Genomic DNA, 26,672 nt, shown 5'->3' on the forward strand with positions numbered 1-26,672 from the left:
AGCAAGTAAAATTTGCCAAACCTTTTGGAGGACCGAAGCTCCAGTGAGTCCTATGCCGAGTCTATTGGTACTTTTCTATGAAAGTGAAAATGAAAATGAGCTTCACCCAGTCTGCACCTCATCATATAAAATTGCTGACAAATAGTGGAATATAAACTAAGACATTACGAACAGTTTTATTGACACACAAGAATCTGACATGCATATGGCAGTCAACAAAAATTGGGTATAGTACAAAATAATAATGTAACGACATTACATATTTACACCACCATCCTCTGGCCCAGTTTATGTACATCCACCGACCACGTTAAAAAAAATGATGGCTGCTTTTTCCAATGTCTAAACTGAAGCAGCCAAAAACAGTATGTATAAACTCAACAGCATTCTTTGATGAACCGTGTATACACATTCAGTTGCTAGCACTGCCTTCCAACAAGCTCCTCAAGCTACAAAGAGCCTCTGCAGAGAGGCTACAGCATCTCAATTTCCGTTGGCGAGGAGGGGATGGCTCTGGCTCCATGTGGTCGAGGGAAGAAAAACATATAATGATCACAGTGAGATTGTCAAATGTGTTCAGGCGTAGTGCCTCCATAACCAGGTCCCTGGCACACTTTTCAGGGTCGTCGTGCCTCCTCAGGCTTCTGCGAACAAGGCTAACTGCATGCTGACTTGACATGACATCCCATATGCCATCGCATCCTATGATGAGGAATTCATCTTCCTCTGTTAGAACAACTTGCCGGAACTCAGGCTCTGCAATCAAAGGTGAGGGACCACCTTTTGGTAACTTCATGTCCCAGTCCCCTAGTGCTCGAGTAACTGATAAAACCCCATTGAGATAACCATCATCTATGTAGCCACCCAATTCTTCAACACGCCTCCGCTCTGATGGATAAATAGGCCTGTGATCTTGAGACATGTCAATGGCCTCTCCTTTGCGACAGAGAACTGCTCTGCAGTCGCCAGCATTGGCCACCATTAGAAGCCTGAAAGAAGCTTACAAGAAATCAGCAAAGGAAATATAGAGAGGGAAAGACATCTTCTTTCAATCTAACAATATCCATACATTAGAGACTGCAATAAAAGCGAAATCTATCCTCTCAAACATTAGCAGGTTCACGAAATATGAAAGAAAAAAGAAATAATAGGACACCCCAATAAAAGGACAATAAATCTTGAAGCAATGATAGAGAACACCCCAATAATGCCCAAGAACTGGATTTTATAAAAGAAACTGCACGTATTACCTATTCTGATAAACTTTCCATAACCTTTAAAGAGGAAGAAATAAGAAAGAAAAAATAAATAAACTTTTTCTATAAACTAAAATTAGACAAACTAATTTGTAATAGTTTATTTCATTTAGCATCTTTAAAAGCTTATTTTAGCTTATCAATAAGCTTATTTCAATTAATAGGAAAAACTTATTTTGTTTCTTTTATTTTCTATGAATGTTAATAGAAAAATTTATCCAAACACAACACAAGTAAGATAGATAAATATAATCCAGTAAGCTGCTAAAAGTGTACAAATAAAGAAGAACAAAGAATGTAAAGTATGGATTACCTTCCAAATATCAAAGCAGTAAGGGCCGTGGTGCCTGATGAACTATTCACACTGCAATCATCGGCCAAAGCTGAATCAGCCAAAAGAAACGCCTTTCTGAGGGAATCCTCTACCTCTTCCAGAAATACATTATTGACTTCAGAAGTCTGGGGGAAACTGACATCTTCGAAGAAGAATTTTATCACGTTTTTTCTTATATAAGCTGCAGCTTCAGGTCCTCCATGGCCATCAAACACCTAGGATATTGCCAAACCTCAGTTAAATTTAGAATAAGAACGAACAAGTTCAAGAGACAGAGGTGAAAAATTGATTACCCCATAAAAAGCACTTGGCTTTGGAAAGTTGTATAGTGATCCCATATGAGATGACAAATCATCTATCCTTATATGTTCATCTTCCATGTATCTCCGTGGCCCAATGTCAGCAAAACTACCTGAACGGAGGCAAGGTATAAACTGCAGAACCGTAGATTCAAGAGCAGCATCTGAGATCCTGTCTGCAGACTTAAAATCCTACAGAAGAACAATTAAATATAAATCAGCAAAACAAGAATCACTATTTGTAAAACTTTGTGAACCACTGATGCTCCAAACCACAAGAAGAGCACATGCTAACAATCAAATCACAATTTCAAAAATCTATTGCAAAATTACAAACATCTTCATGGAGGATTTGATCAACAACAGATGTTGGCGAGCAACAATGTTACCCTTCTAGGTACCAACTACAACAAAATCCATCCAGACACATCCATTAAATTCAACATCAAATGAACAGGGAAATTCCCTTACTGTTGCTAGGACACAATTGGAATCATCATAAATAAGCCGTTAAACTAAACACACGTTCTAAAATTTAACAAGTAAAACATTGAAGTAAATAACCTAAACGAAATCAACAAAATTCAGCTATCTTCACCTAAGCTCAACACACACGCTTAACCCCTGATCCAAAAGTTTCAAGAAAATTTCCTTTCTTGGAGGGACCTTGATCCGAGAAAGAGAAACAAAGAATTCACATGATTGAGCAAGCAAACAGAAAGAATTAAAGAACCCCATCAGTTCTATGACCATCTATGTCATCCAACAACAGACCCACAAAATCACAAGAAAAAAAAATATGAAAAAGAGGGTTTTCAAAATCTAACTTCTTGAGAAGTGAGTAACTCGGCGGAGACCAACTCAGTGACACGAACTCGGTCAAAACTCGAAGGCAAATTAGCATCTGCATCTCCGATCTCGTGAATATCGCTTCCCTTGTTTGGAAAATGCTTCACATCCAACACACCCACGTTCTGTGGACACACAACCTCTGCTTCAGCCACCATGTTCTTCTATGCTTTCTCTTTTTCCTCCTCTAAACTTCTCTCGCGAAAACTGATCCAAATCCAACGTTGTACAAAGCTGAAAACTGTTGTGCTATGTTCCAAAAATACTTGATTGATGTTAAAAACTGTTCCGATTTTCTTCTCTTCTGTTGAGATTTCTGGGGAATTTTCTCGCGGTTTCTGTTGGGATTGGTGATCAAAAGCTTCTGCCACGAAGGGGTTGAAACACAATATAAGAGGCTCCACTCTGGAACCGGCGGCTGCCTGTACCCTCGTTAGCTTTACGGACACGTGGAGTTTCTAGTACCACAAACGCGTTTGCCTTGCACGCGTTGAGGCTTGGCTTAACCGACACGTGACGGTGTTTACAGGTTGACGTGTGACCTTTGAAGTGTTGGGGAGTTGCGTATCCGAAATGACCATAAGGTCCTTAGAGATATAAGCTGTCAGTTTTGACTCGAGGGTTGGTTACGGTTGGAAGAGGGGTAAGATAGGAAGTTCGAGTAACGCCGACCGATTAATATAACTGTTTTCTTGTGTTCATAGGTGCTGACGCGTTTCTCAGTCCCCACCAACATTGGTGATGTGTGACATCATCCAATAGCAAAAAATAACCCAAATCTATATGAAAATGGTAAATAACTATTTTAGAGGAAAAATTCAACAAAATTCTATAAATAGGTTGAAATTTTGGTAAGCAAAGATGAATTCAATAATATTTACTATCCATAATTTATTCTTACTGAGTTGAATGTCTAACTATATTAAAATACATCAGCAACATTGAGAGATATTTTAGGAGAGAAAATAATGTCAACCTCAATAAAAATATATATGAACCCAGTTAAAATAATTAATTTGGCAATCAAATTTATTTTAATAATAAACAAGCCAAATATGTATTATAATTAAAACCTTCTTACATATGGTAAATGATAAAATCAAAAGGTTAATCTTCATAAGATTAATCCTTAACCATCTAAACCAAAAGATGGGATGATTTTAAAAATAAAAATATATTCATCTCATGAAGTCTCTCCCATCACTTGATGATCCTATCCTAGGAATAACCTTTGAAAAACTTAATATCTGAAACTAATAATCTCCTGTTACAATAATCACAGAGAATAAAAGTCCCCTTTGTTATCATTATTGTTATAATCATAGGCTCTTTTACTTATTCCATTTTTCACAGCAAAGTAGCAAACTTGAGTTTCAACTCACAAAATTTACATTCACTAAATAATATTATATATGTATTGAATTTAACAACTCCATCATCTGTTTTTAATTTTTTGGTGGTCATCACTCAATATTTTCGTGATTATTTGTTTTTGTAGTTTATCTCAATCCTATTATAATCATCAAACATAACACATATTGGGTTTTTATTCACTTTGATACTCAAATTCACATTTGTCTTTAACAACACATGCATATGCAAACTAAATGGAATACAAAATATGGCTATATATATGAATTCTCTTTCTTCTAAAACACTAATCATATCAATTTATTTACTTTTTGGTGGTCCATCCTAGTGTTGTCGTAAATTCCTTTAATTCGCATCTTTGTTGGTTACTTTTTCAAATATTGATATAATTTCATATTTGTAAATAAGATGTATAAGCAGGGATTGTTGTACAGAATGGGAACTGAGTGGTCATGAATGAGAAAGTGAAGTGGGTAATATTATTCCTGCTTTTCCCAAATATCTTCCAACGAAGTTAGGTGTGGCTAACAATTGATCAACATCTTCTTAAATATTTTTCATAACAGGTGGCAAAGCAAGTGCCCATTAATTCTTTTCTATATGATGAGTGTTATAGAAAAAAAAGAGTTAAATTCTACTGTTAGGTATTTATAAAGAACATAATCAATAAACTAATTAACTTAATTTATTTGGGTGCAGTTTAGTAAACAACATAATTCATCAGAGTTTTTATAAGGAAGAATGTATTGTATAAGTTGTTGAAAAAGGTGGTTTAATGTCTCCAAATTTAAGTGGAATGTATTGTTGTTGGTTGTGTGTCTAAAGTATTTGAATTTGTTAATTCACTCTATATGATGATCCAAGGTTATTTGATTTCAATTCTTTTGAAAAAATATGTTTTTAAAAGGAAGTGAAAAATCAACCTGTTGAAATCAACATTACCGGTTGTTAGTATTTTTGAAAAAATTTGACTTTCTTTGACTTTGCTGTCAAACAAATTCAATTTATTGATTCGTGTTTTCAATTGATTGAGTTTCTAAAAACCTTAATAGAATTCTGTTAAGTAGCTTTAATTTGTTTTAAATGATTAAAACTGATTCTGGTTATGGAATTAAATGCTTTGACCAATTGTTTGGAGTTTAAATAAGTTGTTTTACGCTTCAGGTTGTTAATCAACTAAGAGAAATTCTTCTAATAAGTTTTTCAAGATTTCAAAGATCTTTGGAAATGTGGAATAGGATTGTGTTGTATTCACTGTGCTTTAATCTTTGATTGTATCTAGGTGTATTCCATTCATTTCTTTCTTAATGATTGTAATTTTGTGTGAATTGGTGTTGTGTAGTTTCAGAGATTGTTCTGAAAATTGTGTTGTATTTGTCAAAGGTGGGGTGTGTTCTTGAAGAGTTCAAGATCATCACTTTGGTGTGTTGTGTATAATCAAGGTTTTGATTACTTAGTGAATTCATGGTGCTGATGACTGGATGTAGCTTTTGGTAAAAAATGAATAAGTATAAATATTCTGTGTTAAATCTCTCTATCCTTACACTCTTTAAATCTGTTTTTGCTTTGATTTTCAACACTGCTAATATAAACAACCGGTTTTTTTTTATTATTGATAATCAAAGTTAAAAGCAGTTTTCTAATTGGCTGAACTGATTTCTAATTGATTGATTCAATCTACCTTCAATATTTGCGAAAATCTTCCATAAATAATTCACCCCCTCTTGTTTAAGGCCTATAATTCTAAGAAGTACTTATGTATATTATATCTGAATAATTAAAACATGTATTAGATTGTTTTCATATAAATCATATGTTGTTTTCGTAATAAGTTTTTTTTTTATTGACAAAAGAAGGATATAAATAGGAAGCACAAAATGAGTGTTCCAATCAGTATATAATATTGTACCTACCCACCTTAAAATCGGGAACGTCCAAGAGTTCGGGGTGACTACATGACTTCCATAACTGAGTCTTTATTGTCATTAATGACCATCATAAGCAAAACGACATATTCAATGAGTCTTAAATGATGAAAGACTATTTATAAAACAATAAATAGTAGTTATGTGACCAATCCAATAGACTCGTAACAATCAACTCAGAGAGGATACCACCTAATAAACCTATAAATTCCACTTCCCAGGAAGTACAATCTATCTTATCTCACATACTCTTATCTCTCATTCTCTAAAGATTTTACTATATTTGTGCTCTTAATGACTTTAGTATAAGAGAGTCATTTTTAGGTGGACCTCCCCTTCTCATCGAAGACCAAAGTTATGAATGTTTGCTTCACACCCAAATATTGTGTCATCAACAAATTGTAGCAAATTCCCCTCGGTATTTCTTTTTCCTATTTTCAATCTATTGTATATATGTTTTTTGACAGCCTGTCTTACCATGCGATGATAAACCTTCTCAACCCTTTTTCCTTTTGTGGATTTGAATTTCAATCTACCAATATTGGAAAAAAAAATGAGATTTAGGATATCTTTTCTCAACCCTTTTGTGGATTTGAATTCCTTAGTAAGACTCCTTTTAACCAAGACTAAACAGTAGCTTATTCTAAACACCGCTTCACTCATCCTATTCATTTATTGCAGAATCTTAGTATATGCATCATGTAATAAAAGAATTTCTAATTCACCAAATAGTAATCCTTTTCAAAATCCACAATTACCCCTTCCCCTTTTTAATAGTTATTTTCATTAGGTTCTTCAAATTTTCAAGCATATTAGTTTATATATATCATAATAGTCAACATAAATTAAAAATAGAGCATTTTCAAACATACACATGTCTTTTTTAGTTTAATTCTATATTTAGTCAATAAGAGTTGGGATAACTCCAGTTTTGTTTTGCCAAATTTAAAAAAAAATATTTTTAAATTATTAAAATTTTAAAAATTATTCTAGTTCCTAATAATTTTAAATAGTTTTAAACTCTAAACATAAGATTTTAAATCTTAAAATCTAAAATAATCATCTTAGTCCATTAAATTTAGTATTTAGAGACTAAAATCATAATTTCAATTATTAGGGATGAGAAATTAAATTTAGAAAATGAAAAAAAGAATTATCTCAAATTTTAAAGATTAAAAACATAATTAAATTTTTTTTATAATCATTTTATTCAAAAATATCTATAGAATGGATAATGTGAAAAATATATAGTTGTGGAAGCTAAAACTGATATATATATATATATATATATATATATGAATAAAATTTTAGAAGAGTTTACAAATAACTAAAAGCTAAATTGTAAACACTTGAAAATATATTTTTAACCATAAAGTAAAACATAAATCTATAAAAAAAAAGTATCATATAGTTATATATATATATTATGTTATAGTACGTTTGTCAGTTACTTCAAAAAAAATATTAAATATTTGTTCTTCAATTCATTTTTTTTAAAAAAAATTCAATAAAATAACTTAGCAACTTTAATATGCAGCAGTTCCCAGTTTCTAACTATTTTTTCAATTATTTTACTGAACATAGTTTTACTATTATTTTAGATTCTAAATATATGTTAATATCATTATATTAATCATAATCATTTTTAAGAAAATATTTTGATGAACATTTTTTTAAAATTTTCTTTAGTTCAAGAACTAATGTGAGAATGACTTGTATAAGTCCATTGATTAAAGTGACTGTCTACTCATTTATAAATGAATTAATCTAATAAAAATCGGAAATCTATCTAAAACATTATAAATAAAAATTTGAGAGTAATTTAGATTAGTTATTTTAAAAATTAATCAAATTTGAACTTATACACATTTGCATAGTTTATTTTTAAAATTATGATATCAGTTTTAAGGATACTTTTAGAAACTATTTAAGTAAATGCGTATAAATATAATTAATAAATGTGTAAAACCGTTTTCAACTGTATATGACTATATTTGATAAAAGTCACTCAAAAATTAGGTGAAAGTTAAAATGAAGTAGAAAAAATAGTTAATAACTAAAAGAGTTAACAGTTAAAGAACCTTGATCTAATCCAAGTTCAATTCTATTGTTTTCGTATTTGTTGCCCAAGAGGAACCATGGTTGGGCCAATGTTGAGTAGCCCAACTAACTTGACAATATGGCTGTTTCTTACTACACCTCCATATTTTTCTTGGACTCCTATAGGTTATGTGAAAAGATGTTTTTGTCCTTAACTAAATAAATAAATAAATCCTAAATCCTTGATCTAATCCATTTGCGTATGTTAAAGCTTTGTTGTGGTTCTTTATACTCTTTGAGAGCGTTTCACAGGCCGTTTATCCTGCATCGAAGGTTTGTGTTAGTTATATGGTGAAAAATGTTGTTTTTTACTGGTATTGGAATGGTTTTTCATTATTCTTTTACTACTTGAACCTCTGATTGCTTTTTTTTTTTATAAATACATTTTGCACAAGACTGTTTCTTCCTGCATCGTAATAAATTTATTTCTACACTTCATTATATTTTTTAAGAAAACCGTTTTACCCTTTTAAAATGATTTTCGGATTGCTTTTTCCGAAATATTTCCAAAACATATTTTTTAGAACACATTTTATTAATTATGGATTTATCAATCTGGAAATAAATAAAAATGTATTTTAGAAAGGATATTCTGAAATATTTTTTTGTCTTCCAAATTTTCTATTTCGAAAACACTTTTTGCTTACTAAACTTCTATTTTGAAAATATTTTTTCCTTACAAAAATTTTATTTCAGAATCACATAAAACTGTGAAAGGGTAATTTTGGTATTTTAAAAAGTAAAGGGGTGTTGGAAGAAAAATATAGGGATGTAGAAAGAAACTCCCTTTGGACGAAAATCTATTCCTAGATCTTGAAAAGAATTCCGATTTTAGAATTCAAAATATTTATTTTAATAAATACATTTTGGATTCGAAAATCTGATAGGTATTTTCATATTTGTACAAGACTTCTAGATTATATAATTTGAAATGTATTTGTTGTAGATTATATAATCTGAAATGTATTTGTTGAAAAAATATATTCTGAATTCTAAAATTTAGAATATATTTATTTAAAAAATACATTATGTTTTATATATTAAAAAAATACATTATGTTTTATAAAATCTAGAAGTCTTTTCCAGATATAGGAATAAATTATAGATTTTGGTTCCAGATTTTCTTGTAGTCGTAACCATGTGATGAATTATTAGAATGATATAAATTCTTTTCATATATTTATAAAAAAAAATGTAGAATGTTATATGTATTAATGTACACTTTCATATTACATTATTGTTCTGAAAATTTGATATTTTATGTAGAATAGAGTATATATAAAATAATAAAATATTATTGTAAAAAGAATACATTTATAACAACGATTCTATCTGAAAGCTGTCTTTATAAAACATTTATAACGACAGTTCTAGAACTGTTATTAATGTGGTTTTGTAACAAATATTATGGAACCATAGTTATCAATTGTTGATTTGCAACGACATCCATAATAGCTATGGTTATCGAATCGTCTTTATATAATTTTTTTAACCATCGTTAAAACACTGTTCTGCACTAGTGATAACCGCTTCATGCATGCTTGAAAGATTTGTTTTCGTTTTGCTTTGTTATTGTTAATTTTTGTGTTTTTTCTATTTTTTTTTTCTAACTCATCATTTCTTGTTTTATAGATTTTTCAACTGTCAAGACCAATATCTTCATGGATTTTTTTGCAAATTTTTCTAATGCTTATTATTTTTATCCTGAGAAGAACCTCTTTTACCTAAAAACAAATTAAAGTTTGTTGTGACAGCATTAATATGTTTGAGCATGACCATCCTTTATTTGAAGCAGAATAAAGATGTAAAATAATAATTTTATCCTAAATTAACTACATCTTGACTACATAAATAGCTGAGTGTGGTTTAGATAGACATTACAAAGAACCTTTGAAATAATTTGAAGGAAGACTTCTCAATAGGAAACCATTTTCACATCTTCGTTTTAGTCCTAGAAATTCATTCAATCAAATGTTACCCAGTTTTATACATATAAGAACATTTTTTGGGAATCTGAGACCTATACATTTGTGTGTTGTAATGTGTGTGAATGAGTAAAGTGCTATTTTCCTAACAAAAGTTTAGAAAAAACTTAATGAAAAGAATAATTGAAACATTCATGTTTACATGATAAATTATCACCCAAGTAGTTTAAATAACGATGTTTAAGAGAGAATTTTCCACTAAAATAACTTATATACAGGCCCTTTGTATATAAATCCTACTGAATTCATATACAAAAATTAATTCTCAATTTCAAAATATATAATAAGGTATTGGATAAAAGGGGATAAGATTTTAGCATGTGTACTAAATTATTGTCGCAAACAATGTTTAAAAATTAGAAAAATTTAAAATTTAAAATTTAAATTACAATAAAATAATATGTATTTAGTTTTTTATTCTAGCACTAAAAAAAATGTAAGAGTGCAGAAATACTAATAGTTCCATCTTAAGTGTTGAAATAGATAGAATTCAGCTACGGTTAAATTTTATATTATAATATCATTGTGTTCTAAAAATACGTTTTAATGGATTAAAGGACAACAAAAATCCTAAATTAATTTATGATATTTTTTAGTAAAATAATTCCTAAAAGTTATAAGAGGAATACACAATTTAAGATATTATGAACAAGAATAAGGCTAAAATCATGAAAATACAACCCTCTTTTTTCTAATGTCACGAAAATTCTTCAAAACAAATTATGAGTAAATGAAAATCATACGAATTAGAAACTAATCAGTAAAGAATACCTAAAATCAGGAAAGTAATTATCTCACAAACCTATTTGAAAACAAAGAAGTTATAGAAGTCCATTATAAAGAAAGACAAGACACAAAGATAAAGAAAAGTTCTGAGTGATGCTCCGAAAAATGATTTTTCATTGCCTCTTCAAGCTTCACCTCGATTTATTTCGTCTTCAGAATAGTCCAGCTTCCTCTGTTTGGCAACACAAAACACTTTTACATATTTTTTTATTTTTTTCAATTCCATAGAATCGATCATAAAAATTCTAGGGTTGGGCAAAGACGCTTAACCTAGTATATCAATAGGTTATTTAGAGATATTCATGCTAATAAATTATGAAAAAATTAATATAAAAGATCAACATACTATTTTAACTCAAAATATAAGATAAATTTATAATTTTTTCATATTACTTTTCTTAGTTATTTTTATCTAAGGTTTAGTCTTGGATTACATTTAAAGTTGTGCACGCTTGTTTTTTCTGATTTGATTGATATTTAGACTCATTGACGTGTTTGTTTATTATTAAAAAAAATTCACTTTACATACTTCACATACTTCTAGTTTGAGTAGGATGCTTGTGTGATGTTATTATGTTTATCTGTTTAGTAGCTTAAGTTTAATTGAATGAAGTAGCTGATTGTTTTCGATTTAATTTGTAATAGGATTGAATCACTCTTAAAATATTCATATATTTATCAATTATTTTTTAATGATAAAAAAATAAAACTCCAAACTAAGCCTTAACTCAACCTTTAATACGAAAACATTGTCTTGCTTGTAAGTAACAAAGATTAGGTGAAATTTTATTTTGTTGATAATTATAGAAAATATACCAACCTACTACTAAATGTTATGAAATATATATATATATATATATATGAAAAGTGGGGTATAGAAGTACGTATGTGGATAGTGTAGATTCTCTATGGGTGTATCATAAGTAGCACTAACGTGATCCATCATTTGAGTATATATATTTAAAATATATTATTCGTCAACTTGGGTAGGCCAATTGCTGCTAAAGTCAGCCACTTACCTTTAATTAAGCTATACTTTCCTTTTTCCATTTTGGTTATGATAGGTAAAAACCATTCAATTATTAAACACTGTGGATTCAGTTTTGAGCAGCAACTTTTTGCATGTTAAATGTAGCACCTTTTAATATTACTAGACATATAGCTCGCGCTTTAAGCTATAGTTTTGATCTAGTGAGCGTGTTAACTTGATAAAACGCAAGATTAGCCACAGTCTAGTAAAGAAAAAGAAAGTGTGACAGCAATTAAGTATGGTGATTAGTTAAAATAAAAAAACTGTGGTCTGAGATTTGAGATTTGAGGCGGCAACTAAAAGCAATTAAGTAAGAGAAAAGTAGTAAACGAGCATGCGTAGTTGTATTTGTGTGTGGAAGTGAAGAAGCATGAGCAGAAAAAGTGGTAGTATGAGTTTGGGCGGTGATAGAGAAAGATAGAGAGAGCAATATGGTGAGTTGAGAAGTTGTGAGTGGAAGCAAAGCAAAGCAAGAGCCATGAATTCTGAACTTTGGAGTGGATGGACGGTTACAGATACAGCCAAATCAATATTTAAATTGATATGCCTAATATAATTAATTAACTATATCCACTTTAAGGACTGCATTTTTCAAAAGTAAATTAACTTCAGCCGCATAAATTTTCCTATTGCTTTTAGGCATGCGGCTTCTTTAAATCCACAATTCAAAACATAAAACTAGTCTAATTTATCGTAATTAAGCTCATACTGTTTGCAACTTCTATTTGCGGGATGGAGGATGAGACTAGTATGCATGAGTTATTCGAGTGCAGATATGCTTGATTATTGTAGAATTATTGTTGTGTATGATTGAGTGTGCAGAGTGTGTTTCATAATGTTTTCGATGGATGAGGTTTGAGGAGGGATTTGGATTGCAGTAGTTAATGAGGTCTAGAGGCACATGAATAGGGTTATCTTTAAAGGGGAGTAGTAGATGTAGTGGAGGTTTTCGCGTTGGTCCAACTAAAAACTTGGTCTTAGATTTCATCCAAGTCACAGTCTGCGTTTTTTTCCTTTTCTGATTGGTGCATAGATCCGATGGTTTGTATTATGATGATCTTATGAGATGTTTACTTAGTATGTCAGGTGTCTTTCTCTTGATTAAGTTAGAAGTATATTGTATAGTCATACTTGGGAGTATATCTATTGGGTGTGATTAAGATTGTCATTATGTATAAGGGTTGAATCACTTATTTAGTGATTCATATTTATTTATTTATTATTGCTGGTAAAAAAAAAAAACAAACAAAAAAAAACTTATCGTGATTACGTTATTACAAATGTTTGATAGATTCCTTGCTATCCTGTTTCAACATTTTTGTGGAAAATACGCGCGTTGACTGATTTTTTTTTTCTTCTGATATATACAATTTTAAAAAAATTACAAAAATAGTCTTTTTCTAACTTATTTACTAAACTGGATTCTTGTTGTTTAAGAGGAGTTCTGGCATGTGACCGGTGGAGAATTTTAGCCTCTAGTATAAAAATACTAAATTTTGTGTTTGTGTGAAAATAATTTGTAATGTATAACTGAATTAAGAGTAAATAACATATATTAGTAATATAAGTTTAAAATAGAGAAATATAAAAGCGATATTTTTAAATAATATTATTTTAAAAAATTAACTCAATTTGATTTATCAAAGGTAGACTTATTTACTATTTATGGTTCACGTTGCTCCTCTTTTGTCTCTTCATTCTAGCTTGATGGTTGTTTCCTTTGTTATAACAAGTACAAGTTTTACCTGGAGACTACTAATCTTTGAGAGATAAGATGAATTGCAACTCGCAGCGTAAGACTGAGTGCTTGGAGCTTAAGAAAAGGGTAGAAAGAAAGATGATAGTTTTTGCTGTGAGAGAGGTTGAAAGAATTAATGCATGAAAAATGTTACAGAAATCTTAAAATATAATTAAAATATTAATTTATTGAAGTGAATTTGTTAGTGTTTTTATTGAGAATTGAGTCGTAAAACTTTTGAGGTTGTAGTCATAGGACTCTTTTATCGATAATAATGTGAATGGACGGAGGTTTCCTAAGAAGAAGATGGTTTTTTTTATGTTAAACTCTACACTAAATCTTAAATTCTAAAATCAAATTCTAAAAAGATAAAAATATTTATGTATAAGGTATAAAATCAATGTTTCCGGTGTAAAGATTGAAATACTTCAGGAGAATAACTATCCACTTTTACCTACCCGGACCATTTAAGAATACATTAAATGGTTTTTATAAGTCATAAATAAATTTTATAATAATATCCCATAATCGGACTAAATATTTAAAAATTATATTAAATTATTGATTATTGATCCGAATGTATCTAACCCTATAAGTAAGTGCATATATGTAGAGACGAACTTGTTTAAAGTAATTAACGAAAATCACACAAATATTGATAAATTTCTATAAATTTTACTAATAATGAATGTGAATCTTTAAAAATAATTATCAACTTAAACTTCCATTCTATCATAGTTCACTTTTGATTTTGGACAAGGATAGTCCAAGATAGTTAGATAGTTGTATAGTTATATTTAATTTTTCAGTATGAAAATATAATCACTTTTGGAGTGATAGGTGGATAGAGTGTTTCAAGTTAAAAACTAAACAGTTTTCCTTATGGTAACCTATGATGAACAATAAAAGTATCTAATTTAATAAATAAAGTGGAAAAGATTTATTTTTAAAAAAGATATATTTCAGAAAAAATTTCTACAATGAAAAAAATCAATTAATATATTAACACGCATAACGAAATATTAACTATTAGTTTTTTCATCAACAATAAATAGTTACTTTATCTTTACTCGTTTTAGAAAATTTAAATCTTTCCTTTACCATCTTATGACATATAGGGTAGGATAATTCATTCTCTTCCTATAAACCTTGTTCTCAAACAGATATATAGATTTGGTACGTTCTTTTAAATATCAGTATTCCGTATCCTATGAGGCAATGCAATCCTATTCATTATAAACTTAACAACAAAATACACTTCTAAAAAATATGTAATGTATTTATTGGAGTTTAGGGACGTGAGTCACTCGAGACTATTACTAATCGTGATTAAATACAATAAGAAGTAAATTAAACATAAATAACATAAATGATAAATGATAAGTATGGTAACTTAAATCAATTAACACTGATCTATTGAAAATATGTATCTATGAATAAAATGACTCATCATCAAATATTATAAATGAGCCTTATGGACAAGAGTTGTCAATTATATCATACACTCTTAATACATAGTATTTACTTGATTGTCAAAGAACATTTTATAGGTTTACTTCCGATCAAGCACCAAAAAATCAAAGACCTAAGGAGTTGAAGTTCTTAATTAAAAACATAATTGGAGCAAAAGATAAACGACTAAGTATAAAGAAACGAATATAAAAAGAGCGACCGACACCAACAACAATTATTACCGTAAAATCTAAATATTATCTAAATTCATTTTGTCTATATAAATACGTGTAATTTATAATAATTTATTTTATATAAACATAAGATTACTATATACTACAAAAACTCGGTTATGCCATATTACTAAAATGGATTATGCAGATTATATTATATTAATGTAACCACACATTTCAATTACATTCATCGACTTAAAATTAATTTACATATCTAATTTTTTGATAAATCCAATATAATTTTATATCATTTAAAAATCGAAATCAATATATATATATAAATTAAAATAAAACTGTCACAAAACTCCAAAGAAAAGGAACAAATAAATTCATATACTATGAAACCTAACCCATTGACCATGTGGATGAATTATTTATATCTACAAATTATTTGTGACTATAGACACGGTTTTGGGGGAACCCAAAAGGGACCGAAAACATAAATATGGTATGTTCTAGACATGCACACGGACATACCCCTGTCTATCTGTTTCTTTCTGATATTTCTGCTCTGAATTTTAGGCATACAGGGATTAAGCTACCACTGCAATCCAATTCACAAAATATTCATTGGGAATTTAATCCAATTCACATATCATATATAATCTCAAAATCCTTTACTAACAATTTTTTTAACAAGAGTTAACAAATCTATTACTTTTTAAAACAAATTTATTAAAATAACCTTATTCTTTCAATAAATATTGACCAAAATGGATAGAGTAATCAATTTTAAAATAAAGTAAAAAATAGAGAATCTAAGGTAATTTAAAACTTTATTAGAAACTAAAACTTCAGTAATAGGGAGAAAAACTAGTAAAATATTATAAATGACAAGTTTTGTTTATAGGGATATGCGTACATTATTCATTGATTGATAACTACAAATAGCACACATCAATCACATCATTAACTACCATATTGATAATTAATTATCATAATTTACTATAATTATCAACTTATTTCATCTAAATCACTACTAAGCTAAATTTATGTAAGTATTTCATTTTAGTAGCGGAAATTTTGTAAAAGGAGTGCCTCCAAACATTGATTAATTATACATTTTTACTGTATGAGTTATTTAAAAATATTAAAAATGTATTATTAGTAATAAATGAAAACAAGATTTTATGTGATATAATTATTTTGTCTTAAGAAATATTATCCATAAAAAATCCCTCTTAGTTATGGAAGAAAAAAAAGTAATGGGAGGAACATGGGAGGTTTGTCTAGTACCCAGCCTGACTTCTGGTTATTCCTTTTTGCTCTTTTCAGAGTTGTCATATGCAGACTCCACAATCTCTAAAAGAAGGCCAATGCCTATGTAGTATTTGTCGTTTCCACTTCCAAAACCAATTAAATATTGATAATGTGCCGATGAAACTTAACATATTGTCCACTATCCCTTCTCATTATATATAGTAACTCACTCTTTCTGATTCTGCATGTACTCCAAAGGGCCCAACTCAAGAATTAAACTTCTTGCAACTTGTGCACTACTGCTACAAGCAAGGTAGAACCACTAGTTTCTTTCAATTTCCCAAAACTCAGGCTGCCCAATTACTCCAAAATTAGATTCTTTATTCCTTTCATCTTGCTGTTCACAGCCACAACCCAATCAGAGTCTCTAGTTTTCAAAGTTTTAGCATCTAAACCTTTTTAAGCCCCTTTTTAACTCCACTACTAGAATATACTCACGATGAGGCCTTCTCATATTTTATCACTAGCATTGTCCTTATACTTTCTTACTTTGTTTCTTCCCACCCAAGCTAGGTACCATTTCCATAAAAACAAACACTCACATTATCATAATGCACCTGAAATTTCACCATCTCCTTCTCCATTGCCTGGACCTTCTAGCGCCCCTGATGAAGCTCCTTCTCCTAGCCCCACTGTTGATGAGAACTACCACAACACATCTAATAACTTGTTTGATATTCGAGCATTTGGGGCCATCGGAGATGGAGTAACTGATGATACAGAGTCATTCAAGATGGCATGGGACACTGCCTGCCAAAGTGAATCAGCGGTTAAAGTTATCCTCGTTCCCCACGGTCTCTCCTTCATTATTCAATCTACTATTTTCACAGGTCCTTGTAAAGGTGGCTTAGTACTAAAGGTAATGTACTTTGCAAATTGCAACATGTTTGGTTCTTCTTATAGTTTAATTTTTGTACACTTACTATAATTAATGTAAAGGGTTTTTTATACTTTAAACAAAAAATCATGACAAACCTTACAGTGTAATAAAATTTTACACAGTTAGTGATTATTTTGTTTCTTACAAATGGTTAAGGGTAATGCTCACTAATTAACTCTGTTGGCACTCGTGAAAAGGTTGATGGCACTCTTATGCCACCCGATGGACCTGACTCTTGGCCAAAGAACAACAGTAGGCGTCAATGGCTTGTCTTCTATAGAATCAATGGGATGTCACTTGAAGGAAGTGGATTAATAGATGGGAGAGGAGAAAAATGGTGGGACCTCCCTTGTAAGCCTCATAAGGTATACTGTTGATGATTTAAAAATATTAAGAAACACAAAAAAAGATTCAATCTTGATGCTTGAAACACTGATCCCGATGATAAAATGGCACAGGGACCCCATGGGACAACATCTCCAGGACCTTGCGACAGCCCTGTTGTAAGTAGTTCTAACACAAATACAAGTTGCATTGTGGTTGAAAACAACTGTTCAAACGTAATGTAACTCCGAATGTTGCAGGCATTAAGATTTTTCATGAGTTCCAACTTGACTGTACAAGGACTTAAAATCAAGAACAGCCCCCAATTCCACTTCAGATTTGATGGCTGCGAAAGCGTCCACGTGGAATCAATCTACATAACATCTCCAGCACTCAGCCCCAACACTGATGGAATACACATAGAAAATACCAATGACGTCAAAATATACAATTCGGTCATTTCTAATGGTTGGTCACAAAACAAAGCACTACTTTTCTTTTTGTATCGAAACTCAAAAGTCATTCATGAATTATCCTTTTATACAGGTGATGACTGCGTGTCCATTGGAGCCGGTTGCCATGATGTTGATATAAAGAACATAACATGTGGACCTGGACATGGTATAAGGTAAATTAACTTATTATTTATTTTCAAGAAAAGGTTCCTCTAGTTCACTAATCTTATCTTATTATTTTAATTCAGTATTGGTAGTCTGGGAAATCACAACTCCAGAGCCTGTGTTTCAAACATAACGGTGAGGGACTCGGTTATAAAAGTATCAGATAACGGGGTTAGAATCAAGACATGGCAAGGTGGCTCAGGATCAGTATCAGGAGTGACATTTACTAATATTCATATGGAAAGTGTAAGAAACCCCATTATAATTGATCAGTTTTACTGCCTCAGTAAGGATTGCTCCAACAAGACCTCTGCAGTCTTTGTATCGAATATATCTTACACAAACATAAAGGGAACATATGATATAAGGCACCCTCCAATGCATTTTGCTTGCAGTGATTCTGTCCCATGCACCAACTTGACCCTCTCAGATATTGAACTTCTTCCATCTGAAGGAGACATAGTGCATGATCCTTACTGCTGGAGTGCCTATGGAATCTCTCAGACACTAACCATTCCCCCAGTCTCTTGCTTGCTTGAAGGCCTCCCTCAGTCCATTTCAGGAAATGACATAGATCATTGCTGACACTAAATTCTGGGTGTAAAGCAAACTTGTGTGTATGTATTTGTATAATTACTAGGGAAGTAATTAAGGATTATAGTTATGATCTTGAGTTTTATTTTGTGATTGCTGAGGAGTTGTGTTTTTTATGCTCCTCCCCAATTGTTAAGAGTATATCTTTCATAGTTATGTCAGGTTTGTAATGCAAGTTTGGCTTGAACTTGTGAAAACTTCAAGTCTAATTATACAAGTCTAGATAGATACCGTAGTATTTTTATCATCATGGACCATGGCTTTATAAATTTTGCGGTGTGTTGTTATAAATCTTAAATGCATAGGGTATGTTTAGGATGAAGGAGTTTGGAAGAGAATAATAGAGGCTAGGATTAGTTTTGGTTTAATTATTATCGCACTACATGTGGTCTATAGCTTTACTTATAAAAATTCCTAAATAGATTCGTACTAATTGATAGCTGCCTAATATATGTTTATAAAGTATCCACATTGCCATTCTATATTGCTATTTAAAAAGTTTTAGGTTTTATCATCAAATTTTATAATTTGTATAGAGATCCAATTAAAAATTTGGGAAAACCGTAGGGATTTGTTTGAATGAATTTATTAGTATAAAAACTAATTTTAATTTGCATGCACATTAATGATTCTGTAAAAGGTTCTAAAAAAGTTATGCTAGATATGACTTTGAAATTAATTATTATAAAGGTTAAAAACACTTATATATATATATATATATATATATATATATGAATGAATGGCATCAGTGCATTTACATTAAATTCATAGAATGTTACAAAATTCTTAATAATTGTAGGAACTTACTTGAAAAAACAAAAGTGTATGAATCATAGAGTAAATAATTTTTTATAAATAATTTGGTGATATTTTGTTTTTAAGATTTAGAGAATTGTAAAAGTATTTAAAAAATGAATAAATATAATTCAAGATGAATAGTATAATAAAGCGATTAAATTATCAATGTTAAGTTATTTGGAGAAATAAGTGAATAATATTTGAAGTAACTTTGAAGTGTCACATCTTTAGTTTAAAAGTATCACCTCTTTAACAACTCCAAGTTGGATAAAAAAATTGTGTATTATTACAATCCAATCACTTTGGTTATTGGTTATCCTTTACTCTGGAGTGCCGAGTTTGATGATGCAGGAAAAAAATGAATCCTCGTAATCAGAATTTACGATTAAATTAACTTATTGCACTCAGCTTGGTCTCCCAGATTTCCTCTACATGCGTACGATACGTAATAATTGAACTGCTTCCTACATAGTCATACAAATAATTTCTTCATCATTTATCTGAATTCATTTAGACATGCAAATAAGAAAAGATGGATTTATTGTGTGAGAGAATCTCAATTTTTAAATTATATCAAATAATTTATTCTATTTTATATATAAAAAAATAATATTATCACTTTCTTTAAAAAATAATATTTATGACAACTTTATTTTATTAATATTGAATCTCAATCATAATGTTTTAATGACTAATTTATATCTCAAACAAATAATTTATTCAAGCGAGTGGATAAATTGGTTCTGGTTAAATCAATCACCGTAAATAGAAAATTCCAGAACTGCTTTCACATATGTGTCTTTAAAGATGATTAAGGTAACATGAAGATATATAGCATAAACAAAATCTAGAAAGTAAAACAAAAGGCCATGATGATTACGTGATTATCAGTGATTATAAGAAGATTTGTGACTCAAATTATTACAAGTGTTCAATGTTTTAAATAGTTTTAATCACTGTTTAAAATTGATCAGTGTCTGATTTGATGGTGACCCTTGACTGAGTTGGAGTGTGAAGTAGAGGGAATGAGAAATAGGAATTCTTTTTGTGAAACTTGCACGCGCGGTAGCCACTCGGATGAAGGAAGGTGTTGATGCATTCGGTGAGAAAAAGTGATGGTCAGCGCACGGGCTAAGTGTAATTGCCACCCACCACACACACCTTTTCTCCAACCTTCCAAAGGCTATTATTGTTACCGTACATTGCAAGACATCAAACATTGGGATGAAAAGAAAATTAACATGCACTTGCTAAATTGGATTCAAGGATATTCTTATTTTAATTGCTATATATGGCCCTTCTCAGATGCTTGCTTAAACAAACTTTTATGTCTTTCTTTCTGCATTCTCCACTCCTTCTAGTCTATTGTAATTATTTTGCTGCAATTCCAAGCTTCCTCATTCACTATCATTCTATTATATATACATACACCTTTTATACTCAATGCCTCACAAAATCCAAATTCAGATTTCTTTGTGACTTTTGATACCTTCTTCAAGATCAAATGGCCTCCTCATAAATCACGTGCTGTAAAATATTTGGGCCAACACCTCGTTATATGTAATTTTGGTGTCATGCATCGATTTCGATTAGATAATTTTTAAGGTATTGGTCTAAGATAGGAGGACTTGAGTGTCATGGATTAGTTCCAATTAATTAATTTCTTAAGTTTCAGATTCAAGCTAAAGAATATTGTGTCATAAGGCAGGTGTGAATAGTTTTAAAATTCTTAGAATTATGATAAAATTTCATCTAAAAATAATGTTAACCGAAAATAAATATTAAATATAACAATTTTATTTAGAGAAAATTAACATTTAATATTGAAGAAAAAATAAAAACAGGACAGAGACATAAGGATGAGAAAACAAAACATAAAAGGATGTATATGATCGGAAGAAGATAGAACAACAACTTGATTACAAATCTTTGTATTTTTTGCAAAGCTAAATGTTTTAGTTGAGATTTATCCCTCTTTACTTTAGTAATATTCCCAAAAGGCATTAGGAAAAAGAAAATTAATAGTAATAACTGGTTAAGGGTAAGTGTGAAACATGGTAATGATTTGTGTATTTAGGTATATGAGTTGTTTCTTTTGGAGCGGGTTGAGAAAAAAGAGAGTATAAGGGTTTGTAGTTGGTATTGGTACATTATTTATAGACGAATGTGGAAGGAATATGATCGCATGGAAGGGTGTGCAAAGTTAAAGATAAAGGTAGTATGAGGAATCTAGCCACTCAAGGGCATCTCTCATCTACCCACTACATCTTTATATCTCAAATCTCAAATTCATTTCTTATCAATATAAACATCAAAATATGACAAACTTACACCACTTTCTTTATCCATTATCATGCCTCAAGAGAATTGAAAGTGAAAAAAAGAGAGCAATATTTAAAAAAAAAAACAAAAGGAGAGCTAAAAATGGTCAATAAATCCTCAAAAAGTATTGGCTTTAATTCCTCTTTTAATAAATGCTTTGCGCTTTAAATTGAAAATAAAATGTACCACTAACATTTCAATAAGTATTGGCAATGTACTACTATTTTTGTTATAGGTTAAAGATATAACATGCTCCTTATTGAAAGTAAAAGTATTTATTGTATACAAAAACAGAAAAAAAAAAGTTCTTGAATATTTAATTTTAAGTAATTAAAAGTATTTAAGCATGCGTATTTAATAATCTTTAACTTATACGAAAAATACCAAGATAAAAATATACATTAAACTAAATTGATTTATTTTATCTAAATAATTTAAAATAGTTTTTATACATTTTGTTACTAATGGTTGTTTTCGTCGGGACGAGGTCGAATGATTGAAGATGGTCTCCAACTACAACTTCTTGATGTTTGAAAATAAAAAATAAAAAAGAATGTGAGAACTCTGACATTACTTTGATGATTAGTGAGAACATAAAATTTTTCAGTGTATATTACTTAGAATAATACTTATTTTATTTTTTGGGGGGTCATCCTCTTTTTATAGAGTTTCTTGGTCGATTTCCTCGTATTTATCTTTTATCGTTAGAATAACATCATAACAGATTTAAATAATAACAATCATATATTTTATCTTCCTACATCAATTGTGAGTTTATAAGGAATAAAAATTATCACATCTAAATAAAAGATTTTATCAATCGATATTTTATCAGTTGTTCCCTAGTTCCATGTAACTGAAAGATAAAGAATTCATGATATCTTGGTAAAATTTTAGGAGATAAACAAAGGATGAAAAACTCGCTTCTCTGTTAGAAAAATAGAGTTTAACCATATTAACTACTTATCCGACTATATTGCATCGGTTTTATATCCGATTAAGATCGTATCAACATATAATCGACATAGCCTCAAGTCGAGCGAACGAGACGAAAAAGCTTATGCATACTTACATGAAAAGTCCTTTTATATCGAAAATGAATTCAAACGTGACTCAAAACACTTTATGAGAGTTATACTACTTAATTAACACTAAATTTTCTTGTAATATTACCTAATTAATTTTTATAATTCAACAGTTATGTATGATTTTTAATTTATTTAATTTATTTATATATTTAAATAATATCTTAAAAGTAATTAATTTTAAATATTTATAAGATTTAATTAAATTTTAATTAGATTGTGTTTGAATATTTTCAATTGAATCTCTATTAAAATATTTTATTTATCTATGTATCATACTGTTTGATTTATCTTTTATCAGAGTGATGTTACCATTACTCCTATCTTTTCATCTTTAACCTATTGATCAATTCACTCGTTTTCTCTTCAATCTCTTCTTCTGACTTATCGATTAAGTTAGAGATGAAAAAACACAAGTAAGAGTAATATTATCTTATTGACAAAAGAATCCAATAACAAAATACTTAAAAAAAAAAATAAGTATTTAATATTATAAAATTTTGGATGAAGACTTAATAATTTTTTTGAAATAAATCTTATGTAAAACTGGAATTAACTTGCTATCTTATGACTTTTTAATAATGTTAATGCTTTTTAATAATCTTTATACAATAAAAGGTCCAAAATCTATTCTTCACCTAAAAGAATTTCCAAATGATACTAAATGACCATCTAATTTTGAACCAAATACCAGAATAAAACACATAGGAGTTTATATTAAAAGTAGGGAATTCTAATAACAGGCCACAATTAGGCACCTTCCACCCTTCAAACTGTAACATGTTACTCAGTTGTTGCAGCTACCGAAATAACATCCTTGTTGTGGCTCTGTTTTGATTTTCTGCATAATCTGCCCCCTGTTTCTGCTTCTCCACATTAAACCCCTTCTGCCATCTATTTGCTTTCTCTTTATTAACTGTAACGAATTAAAAGTCTTAAGTTACACGCCAAGTCCCACCTTGGAAATTTCCCATTATTATATTTAACTCCAAATTTGTTGCATAATTTTATAAAATTATTCAAAACAGTTTTTATTAAAGTTGGTCAAATAGGTTAGATATCAAGATGAGTTCACTCTATTAGCAACTAAAATAGATTACGTCTGATTGAAAAAATAATAAGGTAAATTTAAATGATTAATCTGGGTACAATTTGTTTTAAAAAATAATAATTATAATTTTAAATATTTTATTGAAATATATAGAGAGAGAGGTTATAATGTACATATCATATCAAATTATTACATCTAAAAGTTAAAATTATTTTCCTTTATGTAATTTAAATATAAAATAATTTATTTTTTCATTTTTTCATTTTCTTTTAAACCGGATATTTTGTTGGCCCGGAATAAGATTAATTTGAACAAACTATTTTTGTCCATTCAAAATATATATAGAATTAAATTGACATAATTTTCACTTCATCGTCAGATCGATAAGGACCAAACTACCTATTTTATAACTCTAATTTTGATTATTTATTTAATCATAATTTAATTTGCAATTGTATTTTCATAAGGCTAATCAATTGTCTTTCCCAATGTTTAGATAGTGTAAATATTATTTTATGGAAGTATTCCACCAATTTTTTGGGATATGATATTCTACTGATGTAATGTTATTTATATCATTTGGTACACTTGTTGAGTACATAATAAGGGCACCACCATTTTTAGCAACTTCAACTAACTACTTAAACAATTTCACATGGATTATTATCCTAAACTTTAAATTCCTTTTTTCTTTTCCTTTAAAATATTGCAACCTTTATTTTAGATGAAATTACATTTATCTTTTCTAAAGTTATACTAAATTATACTTATACTTTTTCAATTTTAAAATAAACACTTATATATATTATGTTATTAATAAAACGATACTTGCTTCTTTTAGTTTTTAAATAGACATCTACATCTTTTAATTTTTTAATAAAATGAAACTTTCCTCCTTCATATTTTTAATAACATGACACTTACTCATTTTATTTAAATAATATCATATTAATTAAATATTAAGTAAAAACATTATGAAAATTGAAAATTAAAGTTTAAAGTATAAGAATTAAAGTTTTTTATAAAAAAAAATATTGTATATAGTTTAAATATAATAAGAAAATGAGTCTTATTTTCTTAAAAATATAAGGGCATGAATGTCATTTGTTAGATAAATGTTTATATAAAAACCGGACAGAGTGTGAATATCGTTTTATTAAAAACATAAAAAATGAGTGTTTATTTAAAATTAGGGAGAGTACAAGTGCTATTTAACATTATCTTAAAGGAGATAAGTGCAATTTCTCGTAATTTTATTTATATTTGATTGTCATTTTCTTGTCTCTGTAGTTCTTATGCAAGTGAGCATCGTCCCATTGACTAACTAATTATTGTATTAATTATGCGTTTGTGACACATCTAAATTGCGTTTTTATATATATAAGTACTGACACAAGTAATGAACAATAGTTTATTTATCTATCTTTGTATGATTTTTTTTGTATTATTATATTCTACTATCTCTCTTTTAATGTATTTCTTAAGAAACCTAAACTTAAATTTTACATTTGTGTATTTAATACTTTTCGATTTGTTATATCTTTTCAATTATTCTTGGGAATGTGTATCAAGCTTGAAAGCTATTATGAAAAAAAATATTTGAAAATTTTGCTTGGAGAAACCATTAAACAAAATTCTTGAAATTTTGATTAAAAGTGATTCAATTCAAAATACTTTTTCAAAGTTTTATCCTAGTAAAATTTAGAGGTTTTCAAAACTAAACTTAATGTGGGGAAGCTAAGTATTAAATATCTAATAGTGTTACCTAATCAATAATTAATCTTTATTTAAAAACTAGATTAGTTACTTTTAGCGAAACTTTAATTTTTTTTATAACCCTAAACTTTAAAACCAAAAATTCAAATTAAGCTTGAGTCAAATAAATGGTATAAAATAAACATGAAATTTTTTTAAAAGAAAAATATAATATACATTATTTCTTTTTCTTTCCTTATTGATCTTGAAAAGAAAAAGAGAAAAAAAAAACTTGACGGGAAACAAATAGGACGCTAGGCTCATATGATTTCAAATCAAAAAACGAATTGGGCCCAAATTTAAGTGTGAAGGTGCGCATGCATAGAAGGCGTTTCTTCCTGCATAGTTTCTCCTGACACGTAATAGGTAAGCCCAAATACTATTTTGTTTTTAAAATAGGACATTTTAGATTCTACAATCGTACAATCCGAAAATTTTTCTATTTACATCTGTATTTTACAATCTAAAATATCTTACAGATCATATAATTTAAAATTAATTAAAATGTGTATATACTTTATGAATTTAATAATATTAGGATAAATATTTCCAAAACTTCATAATTTTAACTTTTACGGAAAAAAAGGACGTTTACGGAAAAAATGCCACCAAAACATACGGAGGT

General features: G+C 29.2%; 2 protein-coding genes across 2 annotated transcripts; one reads left to right on the plus strand and one right to left on the minus strand.

Moving 5' to 3' along the window:
• Positions 1-152: 152 nt before the first annotated feature.
• LOC137830176 (probable protein phosphatase 2C 49) lies at positions 153-3,110 on the minus strand. The gene is made up of 4 exons (XM_068637352.1): positions 2,717-3,110; positions 1,884-2,081; positions 1,570-1,805; positions 153-989 (listed from the first exon to the last, which is right to left on the minus strand). The coding sequence occupies exons 1-4, from the start codon at positions 2,894-2,896 to the stop codon at positions 413-415; spliced, it is 1,191 nt and encodes a 396-aa protein (XP_068493453.1). The 5' UTR covers positions 2,897-3,110; the 3' UTR covers positions 153-412.
• A 13,637-nt stretch (positions 3,111-16,747) lies between these two features.
• Positions 16,748-19,283, plus strand: LOC137830179 (polygalacturonase At1g48100-like). Its single transcript, XM_068637355.1, has 6 exons — positions 16,748-17,477; positions 17,696-17,863; positions 17,957-18,001; positions 18,083-18,290; positions 18,369-18,450; positions 18,526-19,283. The coding sequence occupies exons 1-6, from the start codon at positions 17,058-17,060 to the stop codon at positions 19,025-19,027; spliced, it is 1,425 nt and encodes a 474-aa protein (XP_068493456.1). The 5' UTR covers positions 16,748-17,057; the 3' UTR covers positions 19,028-19,283.
• Positions 19,284-26,672: the final 7,389 nt, after the last annotated feature.

The sequence above is a fragment of the Phaseolus vulgaris genome, chromosome 7, assembly GCF_000499845.2.
Source record: "Phaseolus vulgaris cultivar G19833 chromosome 7, P. vulgaris v2.0, whole genome shotgun sequence".
Classification (NCBI taxonomy): domain Eukaryota; kingdom Viridiplantae; phylum Streptophyta; class Magnoliopsida; order Fabales; family Fabaceae; genus Phaseolus; species Phaseolus vulgaris.